This window comes from Nelusetta ayraudi, unplaced genomic scaffold (genome assembly GCF_046127955.1).
Source record: "Nelusetta ayraudi isolate G7.1 ecotype Tasmania unplaced genomic scaffold, CSIRO-AGI_Nayr_v1 ptg000017l, whole genome shotgun sequence".
Classification (NCBI taxonomy): Eukaryota; Metazoa; Chordata; class Actinopteri; order Tetraodontiformes; family Monacanthidae; genus Nelusetta; species Nelusetta ayraudi.
The window spans coordinates 2,092,214-2,114,701 of NW_027466067.1; the positions used below are offsets into that span (position 1 = coordinate 2,092,214).

The following is a 22,488-nucleotide window of genomic DNA, read 5'->3' on the forward strand; positions in this document are numbered from 1 at the left end:
CCTATTATTGTCACAACCTCAGAGCTGGGTTATGACAATTCTAAGAAATAAGAACCGTTCTAAGGGTAGGAAAAGCAAATTAGTTTTATTGTACTATGAATATACACTGTAATTTATGTAACTTTTATTTCTCCAGCACTAAATCACATTCAAAGATTTCTCAAAGCACTTTGTACAATCAGAGAAAAAAAACAACTGGGCCCCCAGAGCAAGCAAAGTGCGACAGTGGCCAGGAAAAACTCCCCTGTGGGAAGAAACGTAGAGTAGATCCAGACTCCAGAGGGCCGTCATCTGCCTATGACCTGTTGGGGTGAGAAGGAAATACAAAAAATGTAGAGATGGAGATAGGAGTAGCCAGAGTGGCAGACAAGCCAGAGTGAGTTGCAGTGATAATAGCAAAGCTCTGAAAATCTTGATGTGGATATATAAGAATAAATAATTCAATTATGTATATAATTAATGTTGTGTTGTATACATCCAAACCATTCTAAAATTTTAATAGGCGTAAATGTTAAGTGGTGGGGTAGGACAGCTGCTGTCCATGTCGAAATATGTTTGTGTATGCTCTCCATGTAGAATGTGTTTGTCTGTGTACAGGAGGGCAAGAGTCCATAGTAGCCCATGACCCACCGCTAAATCAAGTCCTAGGTCCCAATCTTGGTGGCAAAGTTGAAGCGATGGCACCTTGACTACCAAGACTGCACTCTCTGGCTCCCGGCGTCGTGGTCATCGCCTGCTGGGGACAAACGGACTGCGGCAGTATCATGCAAATAATAGGTAGTTCAGGTGGAGAGGACAAAGTGATAGAAGCTCCACCTGCACAGTGACAATCCCTTAAATTGGAGCGAAAGATCTTACTAACTGTAAGCTTTATGGTCCACAGCAGAGGAGCAGTTGGATCAGAGAATTTCCTTGTGTCGTGCTGCTGATCCGCGTGTTCGTTGAATGAAGAGTCTCAGGAGAAGAATGCCAATTTAAATATGTCTTTAGTCGATAAATAAATTCAGGATACAAATATACAGAGCTCTGGGCCGAGTTCGAAACCCGAGCAACAAGTATTGTCAGGGCATGAAGTCTGACTCCTATCTGACCCTTGACCCAGTCCTTTTATACAAAAGAAAACGTGCAGACGCTCCCAGATGTTGTCCTCCTCTGACTGGCTGCCTGGTCTCCAGACCCCAGCCTCATTGGATATTGAGGCAGCCTTTGTCCATCATTGGTTCCAATATTGTTGGAGCTGTTTGATTAATGTTACGATTTAGTGCTGGCTTGTTTAGTTTAGCGTTTAGCATATACGTTTTTATTAAATATGCGTGTGTGCGTGTTTTTGCTATTTTCACATGAAAGCCTATGGTTATAAATCATTAATAAGTATGCCGTCTCATAACTATGCTTGTAACCTTTATAACAAACCAAACCGCTCGAAAATCGGTTGAAAATAGAGCAATTTAGGGCTATTTAGACACAATAAGAATACATAGTTCTGAGTGAGAGAGGGGGCGCGAGATGACCGTGGCAAGATGGAAGCCAGTGCGGACGTTCGATTCCATTGGTACCGTCGAAAGCGGTGAACATAGGTATACTGCCATCTGGTGGCGAGCTTCTGTACAGTAACAGGACCGCCTCGCACAGCAGGGGACACTATAAACCACCACCAAATCTCACTCCCAAGACTTTTGTAAAAGTTGGCAGCTCTGATTTAATCAACATTTTTCCAGCATAGATTAGATATGCACTGCATGCAAACGTTTGGCAAGATATTCATATTAAATCATTGTCCCTGGCCTGCCCCTTTGAACAGACATAGCTGCCACAAGTGAGTCAGCAGGACCCCAGTCTCCGCCTGTCCCAGTAAAGAAGGTGAGCAACACTGATAATAACATGCCTTTTAGCACTATTATAGAACTATACTGTACTTTTTGAGTTATGTCAAGCTTTTGACAGGCACTGCGCAAAGGGATCCCATTTGATTTTTTCCCCCCTGAATTCCTGGCAGCGCCCCTGCCCTCATGAAGTCACATGACTTTTCTTTACAATTTCTGAGCACAGACCGTACCAAGTGAAAAGCTGGAACAATTTGTCGTCTTCCCGTTGATCTGGACTAGGAAACAGACCTTTAGGCGTGAACCCGACCTTATTTGCCTAGCACTGCATGCGGCACAGTCATGCAGAATCTCTGGATTCCGCCTTTTGAAGCTTCATTTAAAATGTAGGCACATTTGATTATGCAATACAACAATGTTACAAAGACAGAAACACTTTCAAGAAGAACTTTATTTGTGGAAGTTGCTTGTATGGTTGCGTTAAAAACAGTGCAGTGTTTGCACCAGGCCACAAGAGGGCACCCTGGTGCCAGTTCCTACATCCCCAGCAAGGTGAAAGTAAAGTGTGGCATTATTTTGGTGTAATGTAAAGTAATATAAACTGTCTCCACTGGTGGGAACTGAGAAACTACCCTCAAAATCGATGTGTTTGGATAGATCTTGGAATACAAATATCTAACCTTAGACATTGACAGCCAGTCAACCTGTTAAGCCTTCTCACAGTAGTATGAGATTTGGAACACATACGAGGCCAGAATTAGATCAAATCATCACCAGAAAAAAAGCAGGAGTAAAATTTGGCATTATGAGCCTCACAATTACAAAAAAAAGTAAGCCTGGTCTCTAAATAAGGAAAGCTGGTTTGACGTCAACGGTGCACGAGGCCTTAATGTCTCTGAAACTGGAGCAATCAAAGTCCACCAGCAGCGTCTTCTGACCATCCTTATAGGGAACAAGGGGGAATTTGACGATGAAACGCTTGTTCAGCTCCAGATCAGGAAGTCTTCATGGGAAACACACAAGCACAGCAAAGGCATGAAGGACAGGAAATATGACAAAGAAAAGAAAAAGAGACTTTGTAATAAAAGCTTTTTTTATGCATCACACACTTTATCTGACATGTTTTTACATTTTTAAGGATTTTATAGACCACACACACACACACACACACACACACACACATAAACACACACACACACACACATTCACTCTGCCCCCACACACACACTCACTGGATCTCGTACTCCTCCCTCAGCAGGCCACTGCCGGAGAAGGCCATAGTGCAGTTGGTCAGCCTCAGGTTGATGGGGTTGGTAAAGGTGACCTCGGCCAGACACTCCCTACCCACTCTGACAATATCAGTCATCTGCAAAACACACCCACATAAACACACACAAGACTATTTCAACTTCTCTCAGTCAAGCATTCAAACAAGCTGGGACAACAACTGATGGTAACAACAGTCACACCAATTAAAGTGCAAGAACGTTGTGCAACAAAATAAACAAAACAATAGAAAAGTGCCACAACTGCAAAAATAGTTCTAAACAAATCGGTTCTGACACCATCATCTGCTGCACACCTGAGAAAACATCTGATCAGGTTTCAGTGGGAACAGAACACGCTGAGTTCAAGGAAGTTGTGTGACAGTGTAACACATTAGAACTGTGCTTCCTGTTTGTCACAGTCTGCTGCTTTTGAGCACCTTTTGAAACCCGATAAAATTTCTTCTTTCAAACAAGCAAAACGTTGTTTTTTTTTTGCTTATTTTTGTTGAAATACTGACAGTGACAGAGATGGGGGGGTCAACCAGCACCACGTCGTCCTCAGCCAGGTACGGCTGGTCAGGATCCAGTTTGTTGGTGACCACAGCAGACACCTTCAGGCTCTCGCAGTCCAGCATAGGTTTGGTGTAGAGCAGGAAGGGGATCAGGATTGGCACGGACAGGTCTTCAGGATGCAGCAAATGTTTCTTTTTTTTAGTGGTTGTTAAATCTTAAGTCATTTCCTCTTTTCCAGTCATTTCTGCCTGTGGTTACCTTTGCTCGGCTGCAGCGTCGCCTCCGTCACCTCCTTCTTCAATTTGGCGGCTGGCGTGCCGTTGTACCTCATGGCCTGGACGCTGATGGTGACGGAAAGCCGCAAGTCGTCCTTGTTTGTGCCGCGCACCACCAGCTTCAGCTTCACGTCCTTCCCGTTCTCCGGTTTGTCCTCCTGAATTCAGGTTTGTACCGTAGGAACATGACACAGTTTGATCTCCTCACAGAAACCATTCAGACCCTCTTCGGGAAGGTTCTGGCTCTAATGCCAAATAAGTCCGGCTGATCCTGTCCTGAAACGTTACTGTGTGTTTATTTTATATATTCCACCAAACTACATTAAAACCAACACTATATAGTGTGTTTATGTTTTAATACAAAATTATGACAGGTAAAATGGAAATTTGTCTCAGAGCTAATGTAAGGTAGTGCAGCATACCTCTTTGAATTGCAGAGAAAGTTTTGGGCGAGGTGTGATGTTTTCTGGGTTTTCTTCACTGGACCTGTCTGCTGAACCAGCAGTGCCAGCATTGTTGATGTTCTCCTCTGTATCTGCATTTGTGTTCTCTTCTTCCTCCAATAACTCCCTCCAATACTCCTCATATTCCTCCTCATACTTCTCATAGTCATAGTAATCATAATCGTCCTTGGAGTAGTCTCTGGTGGTGGCGTAGTGAAACACGTCCCTCTCCTTTTTGCTTCCTGAAAGGACGGCATGATGACACAGTCCCAGTCGTGCGGTCAGGTTTTGTGTGTCTCAGCAGGTCAACTCACCTTCTGCGTGTTTGTAAGTGTTAGTGATGTCCAGCCTCCTCATGGAGCCGACCTCCTTGGTGGAAATGTACTTTCCCACTTTCTTAGTGTCAGAACGGCACTTTAAGTGCGAACCGTCTTCCAGGATCTGACTTGGACGAAAAGAGCACATTGAGTAACTGACTCTGTCATGCTTGGTGACCATTCTGGTAAACTCAAGTGCAAACCGTCAACTTGCACCCGACAAGGACAAGAAGAGCAACCAGCTCTGTAACACTTGGTGACCATTCTGGTCTTGGTGGACAAACATGAGGAAAATCGGGGCTCACTAACCAGCCAGTCGACGCAGTCGGCGTTGACCTCGGCAAAAACAAATGGGACATCGTAGTTCAGTTGCGTCTCTCCGTGAAAGATTGCCTTGACTGGTGCAGGTCCACAGCAGTAAATACCTGCAGGAGAGATAAACAATCACCCAGTTAAACAATCTAAAAGTATAGTAGCATCATGGTTTCAGCTCACATAATGTACACAGAACATTCCCTTTAACGCACTCACGTACGCGCACACTCACACATTCACACTCAAACAGTAAAATGAAACTTAATTCCCCCAAACTGTAGTTCCCCCCCATGAGTCCTCATGGCTCCTGTACAGTACCAAGCTTCCCCCAGCTGCCACAATGTGTCCAGCAAAACAGTCAAGAGGAGTAACCAAATCTACCACTTCGATGGCGTTGGATGTTCAAATAAGTAAAAACCCTACGTTAAAAACTGAATATTTTATGTGAAATTTCAATACTTAAATTTATACGAAGTGTGGCTAATTTCAGCTGACTTCCCAGGATCCCACGATGCTTTGCAGCAGCACGCAAGGCATCCTGGGATATCGAAGGACGCAAAGGATAGTAGGCGGTGTATCCTTGGAATCGGCTAAAAGTAGGGCGCATTCCTAGTACACATTTGGAGCGTCCTTTGGATTTTCGGTAATTGGGAGAAGCCTTCGCGCAGTGCTATGGCGCAACTTCCTTTCAAATGCATACCTCAAAGGATGCAGATCCTGGCTGTGTCTCAATTCTCGTCTGTCATGTACATTCAGTGAGTTGAACCCTCTGGAGACAGGATTCAGCCAGCCCTCCAAAATTCCAATAATACATATCTATATCTGAGAGGGCCAAAAGATAATAAAGATCCGGTCAACAACATTATGTGATTGTGTATTTGTACACTTTAAAACACTATTTATTTTACTTTAAATGAAACAAGCACTAAAAAAAATTTTGCTTGTGTGCTTTTAGTGTGTATGTGGGTGTGGCAAGGCGCAGAGGGCCCAGGCAGGCTTCGAACCCCAGACTCTCAGGTAATAGCCATGCGCACTTAACCATTCAGCCAAAAGAATATCCCTTTTTTTTTTTTTTTTTTTTTTTTTAAATTTCAGTACATGACAAATTCATTAAATTTGTGTTTGTATTGTAGCTAAAACCACCCATGTAGAAAACTGAGGCATGGAGTTCAAATAACTACAAAATTATAAAAAACTACTAAATTATAATTCTTTTAGTATCGATTAGTAATTCTTTTAAAAAGTAATTCTATAATGTGTAATGCTGGCATTAAGTACTCGGTATCGGTGAGTACTGAAATGCAAACGAGTACTTACTTGTACTCTATACTGTAAAAAAAAAGTGGTATTGGTGCATCCCTAGTTAGTCCTTGGCCTTAAAGTGAAACACACCTGCACAAGGCTCCCAGATTCTTTCCGCCCTTGTCTCAGAGTCTCTGTCTTGCCAGTGAACTCACCAGAAACTCCACCCTTCACTTCTCCTGCTCATTTACTTGCCCGTAGTTGCATCTGTCCTTTTGTTTCCTGAGCTGCATGACTGGTCTCCAGCCTCTCTTACTAATGCTCACTAGTTCACTACGCTCAGCTCAACAAAAAAAAAATGTCTCGCTCGTGGCCTCTCAGTAAATAAAACATTGCAACATATTTCTCGAAGAACACGGCATTCTCTACTGTGGACACAGAAAGAGGTCATGGTGCGCAATCACAGAAACTGAGACGGTTTTACCATCACTCATCTCCTGGGGCGTAGGGTCAACCACTTGCCAGCCGTCAAACTTGCCGTCACCGAACAAGTCCGGCCTCTTCATCCAGCCTTCACACCACACATGGAAGTTCCTGAAACACAGCACTGGTTACCCGCTGGGATAAACAAAGCAGTCTCTGCTTTAAGTTGAACAGGAAGCCAACTTCGACTTGATTCTTACTCTATAACAACATGCGGCAACTGATGATCGGGCCAAACTACATCATGAAACTTCTTTTTCTGCATTACATGCATAAGTGGCATTCTGGGTCAATGGCTTTCTTCCAGACAGGTTGTTGACATTGTCAGAGTCAGAACAGACGACGAGGTCTGATGACCACACAGTGGTCGACTGACTCATTTGTGTTCACACATGTTTGGAAAGCAATATTAAATATTCGCTTAATGATTAGTAATAATACGCATAATCGTTTGTGCAGTTGAGGACAGCTTGATGCGACCTGTTTAACTGTGTTGGCAGCACATCCCAGAGGAAACTGGTTTATCTGGTTCAGAGAAAGGTGCAAATCACACATTGTTGCAATAGGACGGTGTGTTCAAAGATGCATTTCCTCCTTCCTTGTTCTGCATATGTTATGTGACAGAAATGCTTTTGGCACGATACATCTTCGTCTGATTTGATTTGATGTTTTCAGGAAGCTTTCAAACTTTTAGTTAGAGTTTCTGTAAAGGCAGATGGTGGATTTCCAGCTCTCCACTAAACTTCAGTCAGTACTTTCTGACCGTTGAAAATCTTTTCTCGTCATGATTTCTCATTCGAGCACTGCACATTACTCGTTGATCATGGTAGGAGAGAAAGGACTCGGCGATGTCTGAGAGGTTTCTTGGATTGGAAGATCCAGATGAGCCTAACAGCAGGAAGCTGCAGCTACTTGTTCAGTGAACACTAGTACATAGTACATACAAAACCCAACAGTATTTCCAATGCAATCTTATCTGTTTATCTCCAGAGTGTGGCTGTAGTTTGGATTCCTCAGCATCATTTTTTTTTTTTTTTACAAAAAGGTCAGTCACAGGGATGATCACAATTATTGGGTGGGGTTTAAAATTTTCTTTTGCCTCCATGAACCTGATGGCCTCCATTCAAACTGTTTCCATTTAAAATTAAATTTCCTGCACCAAACAGGAAGGAATGGCACATTCTTACATTCATGGAACCTGCATCACACTGTTTCCCCAGCCAATGCAGAACCTTGGGGAAATTAGGTATATTTTGTTTTGTCAATTTTGTTTTTGTTAATTTGTTGAGTATCTTGCCCAGGAACAAGGCGTGGAGATGGGTCTGGCTGGCGCCTGGTAGCTGTGATAGGGGTTGGTCTGTTTACTGTGCTGGAGTTGCTCATAGGTAGAGGTGTAGGCCAGGTGTTGGCTTCTGAGAAGCTCCCTGGCTCTCTGCCTCTGTGTTGGGGTTCTGGGTAGATGAAAGGGTCGCATACCTGTGTCCTCTGACTCTCACCTATGGTCATGACCTTTGTGTCATGATTGACAGAATAAGGTTGCAAATACAAGTGGCTAAAATGAGATTTCTCCGTCAGGCTCTCCTTTGAAGATGAAACATGTTTGAGGTTGGAAGTTTTCAGGAAGTTGAGTTATATGTCCTCACTGCTCGTCGACATTGAGGAAGAAGAAGTTGATGTGACTCAGGCATCCGGTCAGGATGCCTCCTGCACATCATCCTGGGGATAGAATTTAGGCACACCCAACCAGGAGAAGGCCCTGGGCAGACCCATGGCATACTGGAGAGGCTATGGACCTGATTTACTAAAGGTTTGCGCACAGAAGTAATGACTTCGCTGATCCACTAAAGGGGCGCAATCAGGGTTGTGATCGTGACACAGGTAAAATTGGACCTTTTTACTTTTTTTGGACTGTGGCCAAGCTTCCCCAATCTACCCCTACTTTTAACTTGCCCTACACAGCTGATGATTTTCTTCATTATTTTAATGATAAGATGTTTCAAATTACGCGCAAAATTTTAAATCACCAGCTCTCCTGCAATGTGACTGATCAAGGCTTAGTATCCTTGCCCACCAGCCCACTCTCGCAGTTTAAACCAATCTCCTCTGAGGCCTTGGCCTCCTTAGTGGCCACTTCAAAGTCGACTATGTGCGCATCAGACCCTATCCCATCTGACCTCTTCAAGGAACTTATTCCTATCCTAAGTGGTATTACTTGCACCATCATCAACACTTCTCTCTCTGAGGGGTCAATTCTCTCAGCTTATGAATCTGCAATCATTAACGCGTTTCTGACAGAACGTGCAAAATATTGGGTGGAGACATCTCTACATCTCTAAAGAAAAAAAACATAGGTTAATCTTAGGCACAAATGAACAAGATTTAACAATTTGAACAGGTTTTGGCTCAATCTGGAGCAAATGGGAGAATAGGTGAAATCATCAACTGAAAATAAAGTGCATAGAATCTCTAAAACCATATCAACAAAAACAATTTTTTTTTATGGAACACTTCAGCAAAAATAAACTACACATTTCAGATCAATTTTGTAACAAATTGCAGCCTGGGTGAACTCTGGATGACCTTTACAATAATCATTAATATCTCTGCAACACTAAATGGCACAAATAAACATTTTCACCATACAAAAAGCACAAATAATGGTGGATTCCTGCTATGTCTACTGCCAAATAAAAATAGAATCAATCCCAATAATGAATTCTCTCACCAGATGCTGTCATTGTTGTCATTTTCTCTGACTCCGTCCATATCGTGGTAGGTGTCGATGAGTAGGTTATGGTTGGTGTCGTGGGCTGAATCAAAGTTAGTGACCACACGACAGGGGATGCCCAGGAAACGCATAACTTGAGACAAACACACAGATAGCACTTGAAAAGACAACAGCAGTCAAACATTTCCAATGAACAAATTTGTTTGTTTTTTTTCAGTGTCAGATTTTTTTTTTTTTTTAAATCAGATGATAATCACAAGGCAGCTATTTGAGGTTCCCAGCTTGAATTTTTTTTTTTACCCATCTGTCCTTCAAATCCTCAATATGAAAAAGATTCAGCCTGTCAGATTTTGACCAGACCAAATAGCCTCCTCTGAGGAAGAAGAAGGTTTCTCTCCACTGCTGACACAGTAGTTAAGCGAATAACTATCATTTGTCCGCTCACCTGTGCACATCACTCCAGCAAACACCCAGCACTGTCCGTACTTGACTCGGTGGAAGTCTTGACGGAGCCACTTCAGTAGGATATCGTGGCTGCCACTCCAATGAGAGGGTGACTTCCCACCGATGTAGGGGCCCCCCCAGCGACCCTGCAGGACACCATAGTCGTCTTCACTGTTAATCTGGAAAGAAACAAAAAAAAAATCTTATCCTCACATCTTTGTTGGCAGATTCAGCACATTTCTAGAAAACAAGTTGAATGCCCCAGGAATCCAATATGAGCTGTTTGAAAATGAGAACATACTTGATTGGAAGGAGTGGTTAAAAATGAGTAAATGTTGCATGTCTTTGTTTTTCGAAGCACTCTGAACCAGTTCTGGAAGACTAAAGACAACAATGGGTTTGTTGTACCATGGCACTGATCACTCGGCTAACGTAGGTAGCGTCTGAGCGAGCGGCAACATCAGCGGCTGGGTCATCATTGTGCTTGTGGTTGAGGTCCAGGATCTTCATGCAAATTGTCAGCATGTGGTCCTCAAACTGAAAACAGACATCATCAAGAAAAAATATTCCAAGAAGTCAAAGTTTATTATTGTAAAAAGAGTTTCATTTGCAAAAAAGAGATCTTCCACTTTTGGATTTGTAATGTTACAGCTCATGTTAAGTTAAAACTTTTGAAAATTGAGTGTCTTTTATTAGGATGGCTGTACAAACTTGTGTGTGTTCACCTGTCCGAAGTCCCATTTCATTGGGGCGAGATAGTGCCCACTTCCTCTGTAGATAATTCCATCTTCTTTCATGACGTACTCCTGTCTCTCCTTTTCATCAGACAGATACACAGTGTCACCTGCAGTACAGGAACACTGAGTTTACACACCATTCTCTACCACTGCCTTCATCAAGTGGGTTTGGTTGGGTTAAAGAGACCTGTGAGGGACATCTGAGCCAGACCTACCGGTACACCAGGGGTTAAAGAGCAACACCAATGTTGCCAGAAATGCCTTCTTGGATTTGTGTTCCACGGTCAAAGAGTACTCCCCGATGGGTGCATCAGCTGGCGGGGTGACGACAAGGTTTAGGATGCCTTGTCGAGGCATGCAACTCAGATCAAGAGTGACCATCCACACAGCCTTCGCTGCTGGTGAACGCTTCACTCTGTCGGGAATACCAAAGTGCGAAAGTGTCCCAGCTTCCTCCGTTGGTTTGCTTCCTACATGAACCAGAGCAATTGTTTGTTAGACATACCTTTGCAAGCAACCTTTAAGATCACCTGTAAAGCCCAAGATAATTATATTTCATTATTATTGATTCCTCATAGGGTTCTGACAAGATTCAGCACCTGAGCTCACATGTCAGCGTACAGTCAGTCGTGCCTACAGGTTTACTTTGATTTACAGGACTGACCAATGCCATAGCATTGTAGCATAGAAGGGCCCTGGTTGAAACCGAGAGGGCACCACCTCAGTGGAGGAATCAGAAATGGTAATATGTATGCCACACCTAGCAGGTGAGGTGCACCTGAGGTGAGCAAAGGTAGATACTTATCCATCTGTTAACTGTACACACCCATTGTGTCACACACACTACAAATAGCTTGGCATTTCATAAAAGGAGATGTGTTGTCTGGAAATGTAGGTGTGTCACAGCATATCAGATTTACAGGGAGTCTCCACAAATGATGCATAAAATGGCATCAGAATTTCATCAGTGAGGATTTTGGCTCTGTGCAATCAGAAAAGGAACTGTTCCAAATGAAACATGGTTTATCCGGCACCAACCTGTTTGTGCACTCATGTTCAGTGGGTCACAATTGGGGTCAAACGGCTGTGCCAGTTCAATGGCCAGTTTAAAGGACTGGCCTCTCCTCAGGACAAGCTGCTTCACGGCAATCTCGCTGGTGTGGTGTTCACCGTTGTTGGTTTCAGTCTTGAGGTCTACTCCCACAAAGACTGGGGAACAAACAGATATGAGCATAACTAAGTAAGAAAGTAAATTAAGAAAGTTCTTAAGTATTAAAGGCATTGCAGAATGGACAGGTGTGACGGGTGTTGCCCTTTCAGCATCCCTGCCAGTCGGACCTGGAACAAGCCACTGAACTCTGGCAGCGTTTCTGCTGCGCAACTTCCCAAATGCGCAAATTTTATAGGTTAAACACCTGTAATTCCTCTAACAAAGGCTGCAGGTGGTAGGAATCCAACTGTGTAATCTAGAACTAAATGTCCCTTAATTGTTCTTGGTGTTAATTTTATTCTCGCACATGTTATCCCTTCCTTATTTTGCCGTTAGAGGCAGCTCCTCACACGCGATATTGATGCTTTTCTGGTAAGAGAAAACACTCTGTTTTTTAGCAGTGAATCCGACTGCAAAACAGTATTTGGACATTTCTAATGGTTTGCGGTTAAGGGCTCTCAGCTGCATCGACAATCACGTCACCAGATTCTTTTCCATTCTGTCAGGACAACGACACAATCGGATGTCTCGAATCATACACAAGCTAGCGGAGCATTTGAAATATCCAAACATCCAGTTCTACTGACAGAATGTACGCAACCTGTGAAAAATCTTTATTCTACTCACCAGATCCCGCAAACCGCTCTGCCATCCTCCTAAATAGTTTTCACCTTGTTGCAGTTGTGAAGTGTGATGAACACTGGCAGGCAGTCAATGACACTGATCTGTGGTGCCACACCGACTGACTTTATATGTTTGCCAAGCCTTAACCTGAGTTGGCAGTTGGCAAGTTGGCTTGCAACAGTTACATGACACCAGTGATTAATTGATTACGACATTTTGATTGTGTAAAATTCCAAGTTATTCATGCAATTAGAAAATAAAATTGGTCACCCTTGTAAAAATCCACTGAGTATGTCGAAATACCGAACAAACAGCTGAAAGATGCAATTTTTACTACAGTGTGAAGTCACTGCATCACCTGACACAAAAGATAATGATAACTCTAAAAATTAATACAAAAAGAGCATCTTTTTCGACCAGTGCAGTGCAATTCAAAGTCCCTGGATCCCACCTTATGGTACCTATCAAAAATGTAAACAAATTTGATGATGCTACTGGACCCAGAAATCAAGATGGCATATTTTTCCAGTGTATGCAGTGGATCGGGGGTGGGCAATTAGTTTTTGCAAGGGGCCACATGACAAAGCTGAATCGTGTCGGAGGGCCACAGACGTTTTGTCGGGGGCGGGGGGTTCTCTCCATGCGATCGCGCCAAACTACCTACGCGATCGACCGGTAGATCGTGTCATTTATGACGCGGGCCGGACAGGGACACACAGCGGGCCGGATGTGGCCTGCCTGCCATACTTTGCCCAGGTCTGCAGATAAACAGCTCCACTGAAAGGAAATGGCTGACATCTTGGATCCTGTGTCTACTTAAAATAATGTGTATATTGCTGAAACGGACACAAGACACAAGAACATTTTCATGAAGAAATTTATTTGCTTAGCAGCTTGAAACGTTTTATTCAGTTTGCTGTAGGCCACATAGAGACACACCAGCAGCAGTTCCCACATCATCCACAACAGGCAAAAGTGAAGGGTGCTGTTATTCCAGTGTTGCAAGTTAACTATAAATTGTCTCCGCTGGCTGAAACTCTACCTTTGAAATGTACCTTGTGTATGGGGAATTAAGAGCCAGATTTGGATTTATGCCAACAGAAACAGCAGAACTGTCTAAATAGTTTCACAACACGGGGAAAAGAAAGACATCAAGTAACTGTTGGACAATTCATGAGTGCTGATCTCTCAGTAACCACAGAGTCAAAGTGGGACAGCACTCTATTTTGTTGTATTGTATGCATTAACAACATACTGGATTGTGTTTGAGTCCATAGAAATGCAGGTGCAGGGGAAGCTAATGACCAGGTGACATTTGTTGTTGTTGTTGTTGTTGTTGTTGTTGTTGTTGTTGTTGTCATTGTCTTATTAAGCGCTAATATGTCACCATCGATGTAGGTAAACTTGCTATCATGCTAGTTCCCGGTCAGACTTGTTAATAGGGTTGCCAACACTGCTTTCTTAGGAAACAGGACACCCCTATCCATCAGGGGCAGGATACATGAAACTAATGGGCTGTGAAAAAGGTGTGCCAGCTGGTGGCGCAAGCGTAATGTACCTTTTAAAACGTTATAGGGCTGGCAATAAGATTTCCTTAGATGTTCATATGAAGCATAGTACAGCGTAAAGGTAGGTTTTTGGACCACACATTTCAGAGGGACTTTGACCTTAAAAACATGTTAAGCCTTTTGATAGTAGCATAAGATTTGGAACACATACGAGGTCCTGCAAACATTTCTGGATTTCATCAAATCACACTTTTGAAAGAGAGAAGAGATTTTGTTCTCTAACTAGAGAAAGCGGGTTTGACGTTGACGGTGCATGAGCCCTTGATGTCTCTGAAGTTAGAGCAGTCAAAGTCCACCAGTAGTGTCTTCTCACCAGCCTTGTAGGGAACAATAGGGAGTTTGACTCGGATGAGGTCGTTGGGTTTCACATCTTCATGTCTGTGTTGAGAATACAAATGCACGATAGAGGCATGACGGATAAGGAACACAACATAGAACCACACAAACACACACACACGCACACACACTCACGGGAGCTCGTACTCCTCCTTCAGCAGGCCGCTGCCGGAGAACGTCAGAGTGCAGTTGGTTAGTGTCAGGTCGATGGGGTTGTTAAAGCTGACCTCAGCCAGACACTGCTTCCCCACTCTGACAATATCAGTCATCTGCAAAACACACCCACATAAACACACACAAGACTATTTCAACTTCTCTCAGTCAAGCATTCAAACAAGCTGGGACAACAACTGATGGTAACAACAGTCACACCAATTAAAGTGCAAGAACGTTGTGCAACAAAATAAACAAAACAATAGAAAAGTGCCACAACTGCAAAAATAGTTCTAAATCAGTTCTATCAGTTATCTGCAAAACACACACACACACACACACACGTTGCACATGACTAGTTCAACGTCTTTCAGCCAAACAAGCTGGGACAACTAGAGCCACTGGTTGTACAGACATTTGTTTTCTTATTTATTACCAACAACAATGCCACCAATTAAAGTGGAACAACATTGTACATGAACCAGAAAGGACCAACTTTTAATGTCTGTGTTATGTAAGCTGATGAAGGAGCAGATCCAAATGTAGTTTTGCGATACCTGGGATATTGCTGTATTGTCGTAAGAGTGCAATGTGTATTACCTAGCAGCTGTGAAAGAAACAGATATTTTTGTTTAATTTAGTTAAAATACTGACGGTGACAGAGACGGGAGGGTCGACCAGCACCACATTGTCCTTTGCCAGGTGCGGCCGGTCAGGATCTAGTTTGTTAGTGACCACAGCCGACACCTTCATGCTCTCGCAGTCCAGCATGGGTTTAGTGTAGAGCACAAACGGGATCAGGATCGGCACGGACAGGTCTTCAGGATGAACAAATGTTTATTTTTTTTAGTGGTTGTTGATTCTTATTCATTTTCTCTTCTCCAGTTATTTCTGGCTGGATTAGCAACCCATCATAGTCTTACCTTTGCTGGGCTGCAGAGTCACTTCTATCATCTCCTTTTTGATGTTGGTGCTCGGTGTTCCATTGTGCTTCATAGCCTGGACACTGATGGTGATAGAAAGTGGCATGTCCACCTTGTTTTTGTTGTGCACCACCAGCTTAAGCTTCACATCCTTTCCGTTCTCCGGTTTGGCCTCCTGAATTCATGATTTTATAGTTGGAACGTTACACAGTTCGACCTCCTCACGAAAACAACGCAGACCAGTAGTCCTTTTACGGTTCTGGCTCTAATGTCAGTTGTAATGTAATGTTGAGCCTTTGAAGTCCTGAAATGTTGGTGTGTGCTTTTTTGTACTCCACCAAACTCTATGTAAAAACCAACACTGGAAGGCTAAACTACTGTACCACTAGTTTATTTTTTCATATGAAATGACAACAGACAAATGGCAATTTGGCTCAGAGTTCATGAGAGAGTGTGACATACCTCTTGGAATCGCAGAGACAGTTTGGGGCGAGGTGGGACGTCAATGCTGTCCTCAGTGCTGATATTGTTTGCATTCTCCTCCATCCCGGCATTGCCTGTGTCCTCCACTTCCTCCTCCTCCTCCTCCTCCTCCTCCTCCTCCTCCTCCACCTCTACCTCCTCATCATCCTTGGAGTAGTCTCTGGTGGTGGCGTATTTAAAGACGTCTCTCTCCTTTTTGCTCCCTGCAAGAACAGCCCTGATGACACAGGCCCGGTGGTGTGGTCAGGCTTTGTATGTCTAAGCAGGTCAACTCACCTTCTGCGTGTTTGTAAATGTCAGTGATGTCCAGCCTCTTCTTGGAGCCGACCTCCTTGGTGGAGATGTTCCTTCCCACTCCGTCAGTGCCGGACCAGAACTTTAAGCGCGAACCGTCTGCCTCGACCTCACATGGATGAGAAGAGCACATTGAGTAACTGACTCTGTCACGCTTGGTGACCATTCTGGTTTTTGTGGCCAAAGAAAAAAATCTGGACTCACTCACCCACCACTCTCTCCAGTCGGCGTTGACCTCAGCAAAAACAAATGGGACGTCGTAGTTCAGGTGTGTCTCTCCATGAAGGATGGCCATGACTGGTGCGGGTCCGCAGCAGTAAACACCTGCAGGAGAGAGAGACAGAGACAGAGACAGACAGAGAGAGAGAGAGTCACCCAGTTAAATAATCTGAAAGTATGGACACATCATCTCTTCATCACCGTTGTCTTCACTAAACTCAGCTCTAAAAAGTTTTCTTGCTTGTGGCCTCTCAGTAAATAAAAATTGCTAACAACATATTTCTTGTAGATCACTGCATTCTCTGCTGTGGAAATGGAATGCAGTCACAATGCGCAACCACAAAATCAGAGAAAGTTTTACCGTCGCTCATCTCCTGCGGTGTTGGGTCCACAACTTGCCAGCCGTCAAACTTGCCATCACCAGATAGGTCTGGCCTCTTCATCCAGGCCTCACACCACACATGGAAGTTCCTAAAACACAGCACTGGTTACCCACTGGGAGGAACAGTGCAGCCTCTGCTTCAAGTTTGAAAGGAAGCCAACTTCGACTTGATTCTCGCCCTGTAACGATGCCTGACTGCATAATGGAACCTCTTTTATGGTCATGTTTTCAGATTCAGATTTTCAGCATTACACTCACAAGTCTGGGTCAATGGCCATTGTGGAATGATCATGCGCAGTGAGTACTTTATAAACAGAACTCAATTTATTGAGCTTAACCGCAACAGCTCTCAGTACTGGAAGTAAACATATAAGAAATACTGGCTTGCACATCCACAGTACTACCACTACTAAAATGGTGGCTGCTGAGGCACATTAGCTACAGAGCGAGCATTGGGTTAATGAAAGGTTGCTGAAAGCCTTGCAGAGTCAGAGCAGACGGCGAGGTCCAACGACTGACTCATGTGGTCACAGATATTTGGAAAGCAACACTCGGTTAATTAACATTTTGAGTTTCCACATCATCTGTACGACTGAGAACAGCGTGAAGCAACAGGTACAACTGTGTTGGCAGCACATCCCAGAGGAAACTGATTTATCTGATTCAGACAAAGGTCTCTTGAGGTCTCGCTTGCAGTGTTCAAAATGCAGATCACACAGTAGTTTATTTCATGATCCTCTCACCAGACACTATCGTGGGTCTCGTTTTCTCTGACTCCATTATCATCATAGTAGCTGTCGATGATTAGGTTCTTGTTGGTGTCGTGGGCTGATTCAAAATTGGTGACCACACGACAGGGGATGCCCAGGAAACGCATAACTAGACGCAAACACAAAGACGCTAATTGATCACAGGACAGCAGCACCCGAATATTTCCTATCAACATTGTGATAAAGTTTTTTTTTTGCTTTTGTATTTCAGTGTTTTTATATTTCAATGTCAGACAAACATCACAATGCAACTATTTGAGGTTCCTAGCCCAAATTTTCAGCCATCCATCTTTCAAAGTTCCAATGTGAAAAAGATGCATGCTGTTAGATAAATGACCATACTGAGCAGCATCCATTGAGGAGGAAGAGGCGGAGCTACAGCCAGGATTCAGCTGTGAAAGGAAACAGGAAGCTAATAACTTCCATAATTTTTCTGCTCACCTGTGCACATCACTCCGGCAAACACCCAGCACTGTCCGTACTTGACTCGGTGGAAGTCTTGACGGAGCCACTTCAGTAGGATATCGTGGCTGCCGCTCCAATGAGAGGGTGACTTCCCATCGTTGTAGGACCCCCCCCAGCGACCCTCCAGGACACCATGGTCGTCTTCACTGTTAATCTGGAAATAATTAAAAAAAAAAAAAAAAAAAAGAATTGTATCCTCACACCTTTGTTGGCAGCAATTATAAAAAAAACAAATGAATGCCCGTGGAACCTCATATGAGCTGACAGAAAATGTTCTGTAAGTCTAAAGAGGACAGTGGGTTAGTTGTACCATGGCACTGATCACTCGGCTAACGTAGGTAGCGTCCCAGCGAGCGGCGACATCAGCGGCTGGGTCATCATTGTGCTTGTGGTTGAGGTCCAGGATCTTCATGCAAATTGTCAGCATGTGATCCTCAAACTGGAACCAGACACCACCAAAAAACATTTAAATGTTTCCAAGATGTGTAAGGTTTATTGTTTTAAAAAAGAAAAAAAAGAAAGAAAACCTTCATCTGCACGAAAGACAAAAATAGGCAATGCAGGGATTGGCCTTTTGGATTAATACTATTACACTTCAGGTTCAGCTAAAATTTAGAGGTTGGCTTCAGAAAACCAAGTGTCTTGTATTGGTATGGCTGTGCAAATCTGTGTGTGTTCACCTGTCCAAAATCCCAATCAAATGGCTTGATATGATTCCAACTTCCTTGGAAGATAGTTCCATCTTCTTTCATCACATACTCCTGTCTCTCCTTTTCATCAGACAGAAACACAGAGTCACCTGTAATACATAGACAGTGACTTATTGCATTTGGATGTGTTTGGAGTGGGTCGATTAACAGAATATCTCGACCTGGCTGATTCAAAAACGCTGGGAGGTGGAATTTGCGCAATTCGACCTTGAACATCACAGAACCTTGCCAAATTGCATAGGAGGTAACTAAACTGAAATACCAAAGAAGATGAGAACCAAAATATGTCAACTGGCCACAGCAATTATTAGTCAATAAACCATGAGGTATGCTTGGAATGTTTCTTGGTTTTTAAAGACCTCCAAGTTGTTTGATGAGGAAAGATCTTGTCAATCCCTGGGTTTCTACCGCTGCCTTCATCAAGTGGGTTTGGTTGGGTTAAAGAGACCTGTGAGGGACATCTGAGCCAGACCTACCGGTACACCAGGGGTTAAAGAGCAACACTAATGTTGCCAGAAATGCCTTCTTGGATTTGTGTTCCACGGTCAAAGAGTACTCCCCGATGGGTGCATCAGCTGGCGGGGTGACAACAAGGTTTAGGATGCCTTGTCGAGGCATGGAGTTTGCGGAGTGACAAGTGATCATCCACACAGCCTTTGCTGCTGGTGAACACTTCACTCTGTCGGGAATACCAAAGTGCGAAAGGGTTCCAGCTTCCTCAGTTGGCTTGCTTCCTACATGAACCAGAGCAATTGTTTGTTAGAGCTGTATTTGCCAAAAAGAAAAAAAAGAAAAAGAAAAAAAAAAAAAAATACATATATACATATATGTATATATATATATATATATATATATATATATATATATATATATATATATATATATATATATATATACATATATATATATATATATATATATATATATATGTAAAGCCAAAAATCCTTCAATTTCATTATTATTGATGGCTCAATGGGTTCTGACGAGATTCGGCTACCAAACATCAATGTAAGGTGTGTCATATGTCAGATTTGCAGGTATTCTTCACAAATGATGCAATAAATTGCATTAGCATTTCATAAATTAGGATTTTGGCTCTGTGTAATCAGAAAAGGAACTGTTCCAAATGAAACATGGTTTATCTGGCACCAACCTGTCTGTGCACTCATGTTCAGTGGGTCACGGGTGGGGTTAAACGGTTGCGCCAGTTTAATGATCAAGTTGAAGGGCTGGCCTCTCCTCAAGACAAGCTGATCCACGGAAATCTCGCTGGTATGGTGTTTGTCATTGTTGGTTTCAATCTGGAGGTCCACTTCCACAAAGACTGTGTAGCAAACAGATATGAGCAAATCTTTTCCTAGGAGACAGACATTAGGTCACTCCAGAATGGAAATAATAAGACAGGAGGAGACTACTATCCTTCTGTGGTTTCGTACTCTGTGTATAATCACACTCTATTCCCACCATTCTGTACACTGTCACAATGGTGTTTGCACAACCATCAGCCAGTACTGTATCACTGATGTTGAAGAAATGCTGCTTTAGATTCTGTTTTATTTTTCAAGAACCTAAGTTTAACAACACTTAATAGGAAAACAATACAAGATAAAAGGTGAGTCTTCTATTTTCACTCATGAGAAATCCATAATTGTATATTTTTTAGATAGCATTACACATACGCAGCAAATATTGTCGTTATGTGGTTTTAATAACCTGTAATTCCAATTAAATGTCTAAATATTCCCAGATTTATTCTTCTTATTCTAATGGGTGGCAGAAAATACAAAACAAAATCCAAAAGTCATCCATTGTATCCTTTTACATGTTGTCATATAACCACTGTCTGACCTGTTATCTGACAGTTACTGTGGAGCTTAAACTGGATTAAGATGAAAGCAATACAAGTTACATATTTAAAAGTCTTTAAAAGTCATATTTAAGAGTCTTGTGCCAAAGAATCGCTCACTTTGTTCTGGAGTAGTCACTCATTCAGCCCAACCTCATGATTCATTCTGACAAATGGCGTGACATTTTAATGGAATCTTAAGTATAAAAGGTGTTGCAGAAGGGACAGGTTTGATGTGTGTCCATCTCACCTGTGGCATTCGTGCCAGTCTCACCCCTGGCAGCCACTGAACCCTGGCAGTGTTTCTGTTTGTACGACGTCCACAAACAGAAGTACACAAATAGATGAAAACAAAGTTAACTATGGGCGACACGGTGGCACAGTGGTTAGCGCTGCCGCCTCACAGCAAGAAGGTTGTGGGTTCTGGGACCTTTCTGTGTGGAGTTTGCATGTTCTCCCTGTGTCTGCGTGGGTTCTCTCCGGGTTCTCCGGCTTCCTCCCACACTCCAAAAACATGCATGTGAGGTCAATTGAACACTCTAAATTGTCCTTAGGTGTGCATGTGAGTGTGAATGGTTTTCTATCTCTATGTGGCCCTGCGATGAACTGGCGACTTGTCCAGGGTGTCCCCCTGCCTTCGCCCTAAGACAGCTGGGATAGGCTCCAGCAGACCCCTGTGACCCTTAATAGGAATAAGCGGGTATAGAAGATGAATGAATGAATGAAAGTTAACTATCACCTGCCTTGAAAACATTTTTATTTAGAAAGGCTTTTGAGTGTTAAAGGTAAAAGACAAGAGAGTACAATGGCGTTTGTTTGTTAGCCGCTTCTCCGTCTCTTAGTGATGATTCAGTTTTGATTGTGTTGATTTACACTGTTTTTTTTTTTTCTTAATTTTGTTTAAAAACATCTAAAAGATGTACCCATTGCTGAGAGTGTGCTGTTGCATTGATTATGGGCTCAAAACCTGTAATTACTTTCAGAACGCCTGCTCGTGGTAGGAATCCAACTGTATAAGCTAGAATGACTTGTCCTTCAACTGTTCTCGCTGTTTATTTTACTCTCCCGCATGTTATCTCTTCCTTGTTTTGCCTTAACAGGCAGCTCCTCACAAGAGATTTAAAAGCTAGACTGAGTTGACACTCAGCAACTGCAGAGTCTTGCAATCCGCTTCCGGAAACAAAAAACGCTTTGCGTTTTACCAGTGACTGAGTCCTACAACCAACATTTTTAATGGTTTGCAGTGCAGGGCTCGCGGATGCATCTTGTTACCCTGAAGGACAGACAGGCTTCACTCCCTTCACAAGCAACGTAGCAAAGCACTCATAACATTAAAAACATCAGCCATTACTGAAAGAATGCACACTGACAGGTTTGGGGCGATCAACACAAAGTCTCTTTGCAGCAGCACAACTTGTGAAAATGTTAATTTCACTCACCCAATTCCTTAAACTCCTCTGTCATTCTCCCAAATAGTTTTCACCTAGTTGCAGTTGTGAAGTCCAACGCACAGTGGCAGGCAGTCTCTGACACAGTAGTCTGAATTTATAAGCTGACCAAGCCTTAACCTGCTTGAATGAAGTTGCCATGCAACTGTTGCATGGCGCCGTTGGTATGCAAAAATTGAAACCTATGTTGGCACTGCACAATCAGTTTTATTCTTCCCTTACAAAGAGCACATTTGTTAGTTTTGAGTTTACAGGTATCAACAAGACCCCTGTAGCCTTTCACTCACTTATTTGTATCTAATTGAAAAATTTTCTGGTGAACATTGCAGTTGTAGCTAATGAATTAAATAATTATTGATTGATTGATTGATTGATTGATTAATAAGTTTAATTTCCCCCACAGACAAGAAAATAGCTACAGAATGAAGAAAAACAAGAGACATCAATATGTCCTCTTCTAAAAATGAAT

At 42.9% G+C, this 22,488-nt stretch overlaps 2 protein-coding genes across 2 annotated transcripts; both read right to left on the bottom strand.

Moving 5' to 3' along the window:
• Positions 1-2,569: 2,569 nt before the first annotated feature.
• Positions 2,570-12,450, bottom strand: LOC142887049 (protein-glutamine gamma-glutamyltransferase E-like). The gene is made up of 15 exons (XM_076024365.1): positions 12,426-12,450; positions 11,627-11,797; positions 10,804-11,058; positions 10,577-10,695; positions 10,260-10,388; positions 9,853-10,030; positions 9,405-9,540; positions 6,681-6,790; positions 4,949-5,064; positions 4,637-4,763; positions 4,302-4,564; positions 3,863-4,037; positions 3,610-3,773; positions 3,056-3,189; positions 2,570-2,826 (listed from the first exon to the last, which is right to left on the bottom strand). Exons 1-15 carry the CDS (start codon positions 12,448-12,450, stop codon positions 2,667-2,669), a joined length of 2,262 nt encoding a protein of 753 aa, XP_075880480.1. The 3' UTR covers positions 2,570-2,666.
• An 831-nt stretch (positions 12,451-13,281) lies between these two features.
• LOC142887197 (protein-glutamine gamma-glutamyltransferase E-like) lies at positions 13,282-22,152 on the bottom strand. Its single transcript, XM_076024662.1, has 15 exons — positions 22,011-22,152; positions 19,879-20,049; positions 19,202-19,459; positions 18,696-18,814; positions 18,326-18,454; positions 17,992-18,169; positions 17,524-17,659; positions 16,760-16,869; positions 16,388-16,503; positions 16,162-16,288; positions 15,865-16,088; positions 15,403-15,577; positions 15,134-15,297; positions 14,462-14,595; positions 13,282-14,368 (listed from the first exon to the last, which is right to left on the bottom strand). Exons 1-15 carry the CDS (start codon positions 22,033-22,035, stop codon positions 14,209-14,211), a joined length of 2,226 nt encoding a protein of 741 aa, XP_075880777.1. The 5' UTR covers positions 22,036-22,152; the 3' UTR covers positions 13,282-14,208.
• Positions 22,153-22,488: the final 336 nt, after the last annotated feature.

Excerpts from the sequence above, each read along its gene's own strand:
- LOC142887197 (XM_076024662.1), bottom strand. The coding sequence starts at position 22,035 with ATGACAGAGGAGTTTAAGGAATTGG. Across the intron at positions 18,170-18,325 it reads GCCGAGTGATCAGTGCCATG|ATTAACAGTGAAGACGACCA; the intron begins GTACAACTAACC and ends AATTATTTCCAG. Across the intron at positions 14,596-15,133 it reads ACCCTCCCGTCTCTGTCACC|ATGACTGATATTGTCAGAGT; the intron begins GTCAGTATTTTA and ends TGTGTTTTGCAG.
- LOC142887049 (XM_076024365.1), bottom strand. The coding sequence starts at position 12,450 with ATGGCAGAGCGGTTTGCGGGATCTG. Across the intron at positions 4,764-4,948 it reads CCGACTGCGTCGACTGGCTG|ATCCTGGAAGACGGTTCGCA; the intron begins GTTAGTGAGCCC and ends CGTCCAAGTCAG. Across the intron at positions 3,190-3,609 it reads ACCCCCCCATCTCTGTCACT|ATGACTGATATTGTCAGAGT; the intron begins GTCAGTATTTCA and ends TGTGTTTTGCAG.